This window comes from Pogoniulus pusillus, chromosome 32 (assembly GCF_015220805.1).
Source record: "Pogoniulus pusillus isolate bPogPus1 chromosome 32, bPogPus1.pri, whole genome shotgun sequence".
NCBI classification, from domain to species: Eukaryota; Metazoa; Chordata; class Aves; order Piciformes; family Lybiidae; genus Pogoniulus; species Pogoniulus pusillus.
In genome coordinates this window covers 597,353-603,936 of record NC_087295.1, presented here as the reverse complement: position 1 = coordinate 603,936, position 6,584 = coordinate 597,353, and the positions used below count along the sequence as shown (strand labels likewise).

The following is a 6,584-nucleotide window of genomic DNA, read 5'->3' as shown; positions in this document are numbered from 1 at the left end:
TTATGTGTATTTGTATTAACTCTTCTGTGTTAAGAATTGGCCTACCAAGAGAGATGTGGCTCTGCTGGCAGCCGCTTCCCAGGGTCAGACAGAATTATTGCTATTGAAACTTCGGCCCCTGCCATTTCTCAAGACGGAACGAGTTATTTACGGGTTTTCGCGTGTGCTGGGGTGGTTGGGGTGGCTTGGTTAGGCCGGTGGCGGCGGGTTTGAACCTTTAAAACGAAGAAGGCAAGGACACCCGCCGGGGGCAGCTCCCGGCCGCTGCGCCGCTGGCGGCGCCTTCCGCGCAGGCGCAGTGCCCCTTCTGGGCGAGGCCTGCGCATGCGCCTGCCCCTGCCGCGCCCCCCGGGCCGCTGGCCCCGCCCCTTCCGGCCATTCATTGCTGCGGAGGGCGTCAGGCCGCTGGGAGTAGTGGTGGCGGCGCGGCCTGCCGGAGGAGGCCTTCCACCGCCCGCGCCGAGGGGCCTGCTCGTCGAGGGGCGGCCGCTGCCACCTCCCGAGGGTCGTCCGCCCCTAGCGTCGGGCCTTCCGCCGCTATGAAGCTCGTCAGGTGAGCGGATGGAGGCGGATTGCCGGCGGCAGTGGAGGCCGCGCGTTCAGCGGGCCTAGGCCCGGCCCTTGGGGCGGAGGCGGCAACGGCTGCTTAGGGCCCTCCGGGCTGTCCGCATGAGGGCGGCGGGGTGGGGGCGGCAGGGGTAAGGGTGCACGCTCCTCTCTACCGCCTCAGCCTTGGTTCGGCGGCCTAGCAGAGCTTGGGGGGGGAGCTCTCGGCGCGGCGCCCGTGCAGGTCGTTAGGCGAAACGACCTTTTTGTGAGGGAGGGACAAGAGAACTCACCTCAGCTGGACTGGAATTGTCCTGCAGGCGCTAGCAAATGTAAAGCGTTCCCTGAGCTGTGCGGCAGTGGCCGTTTCGTCTGGAAACAGGGCGCTGGAGTCACTCAGCGGTGTCAGCCAGGGGTCCCGGCTCTCAGCAGCGGGGTGGGCCCGGGGCCTGTACGGGTTTTTGTCTTGCTCTTGTCTGATGCTGTAGTGAGCTGGGAGCGCAGCTCCTCGGTGGGAGCTCTCCGTGTGTCCGTACACGATGCGTACTGCTTTTGGTAACAGGAAGTTGTGTGTGGTAGTGAACGCTTTAGATTTTTTTTTTCCTTTAATTCTCAGGTTTCTAATGAAGCTGAGCCATGAGACTGTGACCATCGAACTGAAGAATGGGACACAGGTGCATGGAACCATCACAGGTAGGGCAGACTACGGCAGAGTATCATCTCCCACCTCTGCTAGCGGTTGCATTGGACTGAGCTTTTTTTTGTCTGGCGCTCCCTCTTGCGGGGACCTTCCCTGAGGTGCAGGAGATGTTCTTCGTAGTTGACATCTGGGTGTGCAAGCGTCACATATGGTCAGAGCAGTGCTTAGGTGTTTGCAGGAGTTGCTGGGAACGGTTCAGAGCTGTGACCAGCCAGCTTTCTGCAGGCAGCCACAAAAATACTTGGGAGTTTTAATTGGCTTTGACATATTTGTTGGCAAGTTTAGCCACGGTTAGTCTTAGACTGGTGTTACATTCTATAACAAGCATTTAGGAGGCGGCACTGGGAAGCAGTGAGTTCTCAGTGAGTTCTCTGCACTTTTGAGCCAAACCTGGGGGCTTTACTTCCAAGCAGGCTCAGAAGTGAAGGAAGTAAACTCTTCCAGACCTTTGGTAAGGCCAGTGTATGCACGGTGCTCTCTTAGACCTCTGGCAGTGTGGTGATGGTGGTGAAGTAGTTCTATCACCATACCAAAGTGGTAGTGGATATAAAGCTACAAAAGGTGCCTCAGTACATCTGACCTTGATTGTGAAACAGCAGTGAAGACTCTGAAGCCAAATCAGCAGAGACTATTTTTGTAATGCTGGCACAGATGAATGACAGGTATTAAGTGCTGTTATGGTCTTAAACCAGTTACAGCATGGCATTTTTCGAGTTAGAAGGGATCTTTAAGGGTCATCGTCACCCATTCTGCGGTGAGCAGGGATGTCTTTGACTAGATGTGGTTAAATTGTGTGTTGAATGTACAAATGAGTTGTGTTGAGCATGGGTTTGCTCTGGTGAAGGTGAGCTTACATGGGAAGGCATCTTTGCACATTCACAGTGATGTTAATGAAAGGAGTTTGAAAACACAGAGCTGGTTGAAGGATATGGGGCAAAAAGCATCCTGACTTTGGGAATCTGGTCCTCTGCAGGTAACAGATTAATGGTGGAAGTCTGGAGGTGTGACTGTCCAGCAGGTGGTTCTTTGGGTTACTAAATGGGCAGTTGCAGGCAAAGCCTTTATGGTTCATGGTATGGTTCTGGTTTACTGAAAGCTGTGCAGACTTTTGTTTGCTTTAGTGTCAGTGAGGGATCTTGTTCTGGGAACGTTGGTGTTACTGCAGAGATGTCAGGTGGGCACCTTGCATGTCAAGAAGCAAGCCCTTGCTGTTGAGCTCCCATCCTTCACCTGCCCCAAGCTATTTCAAGAAGCTTTTCTGCCCAGACACTTTAAAAAATACAGAAACTTGGCAGAGTCATGTTCCAGGGGATTGCTTAGGTGCTTTCTTAGCCAAATCTCTGCAGAGTGCTGCTGGCCAAGTCCAGACCTGGTGTGATTTTGCAGCCAGATCCATCAGAGCTGTGATTAAACTGAAAGCAGCACCCCGGGCCCCCATAGCAGCACGCTCTGTGGAGCCCAGCGAGGTAGGAAGCAAACACTTTGTCTCCTGACCTCTGTGCTCCTGCAGGCTTAATTGCAGAACAAAGGTTCTCATTTTCTGCTAAGAGTCTGTACCAGCTCTGAACAATCCACGGCTCCAAAATGCCAGTCTGTCCTTGATGCTGCTGCAGGAGCTCTGTTCATAGTTGCTGTGCTAAATGTAAGTTTTTGTAATCTCCGCTTCCTCTCGGTATGTCAGAGGAGGCTCGCTGCAGGGACAGGGTTCATCCTGCAGAGAGCAGGGTCAGGTGGAGTGAGGGGACAGAAAACCAGATAGAATAAACCCAGCAGAGGAATTCTGCTGGTTCTGGCCTGCCGCTTGTGTTACTGTGGTGAGAGATCCTGCAGTTTCCAAGTCTCTGAAACCAGACAATAATTACTGCTACCAAAAGGGGTTGTTTGTGCAGAAGCTTGAACACTCAAGAGCTGTGTTTGTGTGGGTGCTTTGCCACTGAATTAGCAGGTGTTTGGAAACTGGAATTCCCATATCTTGTGTACTGTTAACGTGGTCTTCATAGGTTCAGACCAAATCCTATGCAAGGCTTGCATTGTGTAAAGTGAAGACTAAGGTGATGGGGTTTAGTTGGTTGGGGGCTTTAATGATTCTCGGAGTTTTCACTCAATACCTGACCCAAATGAGATTTCTTTCAGTGCCAGGGTGTGTAGCTCAGCAGAGTGGGTGAAGGGCATGTTCCATGCAGTTCTTAGCTGCTGGCTGTTACAGGGTTTGGCAGCAGTGATTGCTCCCTGCAGCAGTGTGCTTCCCATACTCTATTAGGAAGCAGCACGCTAGTGCTAAATGGATTTTATCAGGAAACAGAAGGTGCTTTGGGAGTTGGCTTACAGAAAGAGGCAATGATTATGTTGGTTGGTTGATGTTTTATTATTTATTTTGTTTATTTTCTCAGAGATGTGGTTTGCTTCTTTCCAAAGCAGTAGAAAGACCATACTGGACTTGTGTAATAAGCAGCAGTTTGTTTATTGTTCAGAGGAACTATTCTAACCATTTAGAGGAGGGCTGTTGCCAGGAGCTAGCCAAAGGTCTCCAGCAATGAGCTGTTAACAGGCAGCAATTGATAAATGACCAAGTGTCGTTTAGACAAGGATGAGTCCTTGCCTTTAGGTAGAGGCTGAATTGATGAGACGCAGAAGCAGGTGTTGACAAACAAGGTGAATCTTGCAGCGTGTGCATACCTAAAACGGGAGGAAGGCCATTCCTCCCTGAAGTCAGCCTTGTGTTGTTCCAGGAGTGGATGTCAGCATGAACACACATCTCAAGGCAGTGAAGATGACCCTGAAGAACAGAGAACCTGTGCAGCTGGAGACGCTCAGCATTCGAGGGAACAACATCCGGTACTTCATCCTGCCAGACAGTTTGCCTCTGGATACTTTGCTGGTAGATGTTGAACCCAAAGTCAAGTCCAAGAAGAGAGAAGCAGGTCAGTTTCTGCTTTCCCATGCTGTGTTCTGCCTTTGTCTGCATTTCAATACCCCAGATCTGATTTCAGCGTGGCAGTAACTGTGTTTGGCAGCTTGACCTCTGGGGGTTTGACAGTGAACTGGCCAAGTCTGCCTTAACCACCTTAGCCTCTGTAGAGCTTGATCTCATGTTGAGTTATGTGTGGCTCTTTTTATGTCTGCTTTTAAAAATGGAAGTGGTTTTAAGCTTAAGTAACTCCTGAGCCATGGCAGTTTCAGAGTTGACACTAATGGGTGTCCATTTCCTCTTCTCTGGCTGCTGTGTTTCCCCAGGTTCTTTGGGGAGACTGAGTTTTACTCTGCACAGTAAACATCAGAAAAGCTGTAGGTTGTCTTGAGGCAGTGTATGTTTTGCCCAGCAGTTAATCTGTGTGGGTTAAAAATACCAAGTTGCAAGTGACAGTAGCGGTGCTCTGAGCCAACGCTGGGCTGTTTCTCTGCTAATTTAGTGTTGAAGCAGTTGGCTCTGTGGGCTTTGATTCATGCATGTGCTTACCTCATTGGTGTAAGGAACCCTGGCGTGTGCGCATCACAGTGAGAGGTGTGGCTGCTAAAAGTGCCCCCTTCCTGGCTGTTAATCATCTGACCATAGGGAGAGTTGAGTGTGGTCAGAATGCTTTTGGTTCTGTTCTGAACCTCACACTGCTGTGAACAGGAACAGCACTGTTTTGTTTTTTCAATGTGGGGGAAAGCAAAGGTGCAATGGCAGTGCCATTTACCTCTGTGTAGTAGCCCTGGCACCTTCAGTGTGGTGAGGCACTCTGACTGTGGCTGCGTTGTCTGCTGTGCTTTGTCTGCTGCTAGGATGTGGATACTGCTGTGTGGCTCTTGCTCAGCCACCCACTTCCACACAACAGTGAGGATTTCCTTGTTTTCTTTAGCCCAAGGCTGACAAACTTGTCAAGCCCTGGTTAATTTCTCACAAGTTTGTAGGTTGTCCTTACTGTCTGGTGGGGCAGGTTAGGTTTCTTTAGGAAAAATGGGTAAGGTGAGGTGTTAGCACCATATGAATCACAGGGCCTGCAGCAGCTGCTTGGGGCCTGAGCTATTCTGTGATTCTTCTCTCAAATACTGGTAGTGACAGAGGCATCACTGAGAACAGTAGGAGCTGTTGGGTGGTGCTGGAGAAGCTTAGGAAGCTGCCAGTGTGGTAGAACTCACATTTCCCCTCAGCAGAGTGCTGTTGACCCACAGTGTGAGCTGTGCAAAAACCGCACTGTGAGGAATAGGGACAGCATGCTCTTGTCCTGCACCTGCTGCTTCTGATGCCTGAAAAGCTTGGGATTTTTGGTTACAAAGCCCTGAAGGACTAGCTCTGTCAGCCTTAGCCCCTGGCATGTGGGAGCCAGCTCTTGTACTCCCTTATTGTGTGCACTGAAGCCAAGGACAGACCTAGGCTCTGGAAGCTGTGTGCTGAAACAACCTGACCCAAAAGATGGAGACATTGCTTGAACCCTTCTGAGCATTAACAGGCTTCATACCTGCCTGTGTCATGGCAGGGATCACCTTTGTGTTTGACACAATGTTTTAATCCCAGTGGAAGCACTCCTAGGTCTCACTTGCTTTCTCTTCTTTCTTCTGCGAAGTTGCTGGAAGAGGCCGTGGCAGGGGCCGTGGCAGAGGCCGAGGTCGCGGCAGAGGCCGAGGGGGCCCAAGACGGTAACTACAGGCTGCACAACTGCTCCCAACTCTGGGCAACTCCACCTTTATTTTTTTGTACAGGTCTTGTTTATGGTATCCATTTTTAATAAAAGTCACCAAGGTGTCTCTCCAGTGTCAGTCAAGCATGGGGAGGGAGGCAGGGCCTGCTCCTGAGGGAGCTGCAGGCTCCTGTTGCAGGCTGCCCTTGCTACTGTTGGTTGGCACCGTTAGACCATACCCACCACAAACACTGCGCAGCTGCCTCTTGCTTAATTGTCCTAGAGCCAGAGATCCGTGTTGGTGTGGTTTGGCCATGTTTGGTGGGCATGAATCCCTCTGCCTAAGGCACCTGGCAGCTCCTAATGGTTACATAGCTAAGACATGTGTGTGTCTCTCCTGTCTTTCAAGTTCCTGTTTCCTATCCATGAAGCTTACAATGGAACCATATTGCTTCGTTATCAAATGCTCATGTAAGGTATTAAAGGGTTCTTGAATCTGACCTTTGTCAAAGCTAATTCCATGGCATACTTCTGGTTTGAGTAGGCTTCTAAAGCAGCTTTGTCACAGCTCTAGAGTACATAAAGTGCATCCCTAGGAAATAGTACAGCACTGCAGTTACAGCTGGAATTGGAACTTCTACTTGTGAAGGTGAGCACTTTGTATACCTGTGTGTATGTGTGTCAAGACTGCTTTGCTGGCCCCACCTCTCTCCAGTGCCATCCTGTGCCTTCCCCCT

The 6,584-nt window shown here is 50.8% G+C and overlaps 1 protein-coding gene across 1 annotated transcript; it reads left to right on the top strand.

Moving 5' to 3' along the window:
- The first annotated feature begins 361 nt into the window (after window positions 1-361).
- On the top strand, window positions 362-6,347 carry SNRPD1 (small nuclear ribonucleoprotein D1 polypeptide). Its single transcript, XM_064169601.1, has 4 exons — window positions 362-553; window positions 1,163-1,239; window positions 3,976-4,167; window positions 5,794-6,347. The coding sequence occupies exons 1-4, from the start codon at window positions 540-542 to the stop codon at window positions 5,868-5,870; spliced, it is 360 nt and encodes a 119-aa protein (XP_064025671.1). The 5' UTR covers window positions 362-539; the 3' UTR covers window positions 5,871-6,347.
- The last annotated feature ends 237 nt before the right edge of the window (window positions 6,348-6,584 follow it).

Excerpts from the sequence above, each read along its gene's own strand:
- SNRPD1 (XM_064169601.1), top strand. Across the intron at positions 1,240-3,975 it reads GGTGCATGGAACCATCACAG|GAGTGGATGTCAGCATGAAC; the intron begins GTAGGGCAGACT and ends GTGTTGTTCCAG. Across the intron at positions 4,168-5,793 it reads GTCCAAGAAGAGAGAAGCAG|TTGCTGGAAGAGGCCGTGGC; the intron begins GTCAGTTTCTGC and ends TCTTCTGCGAAG.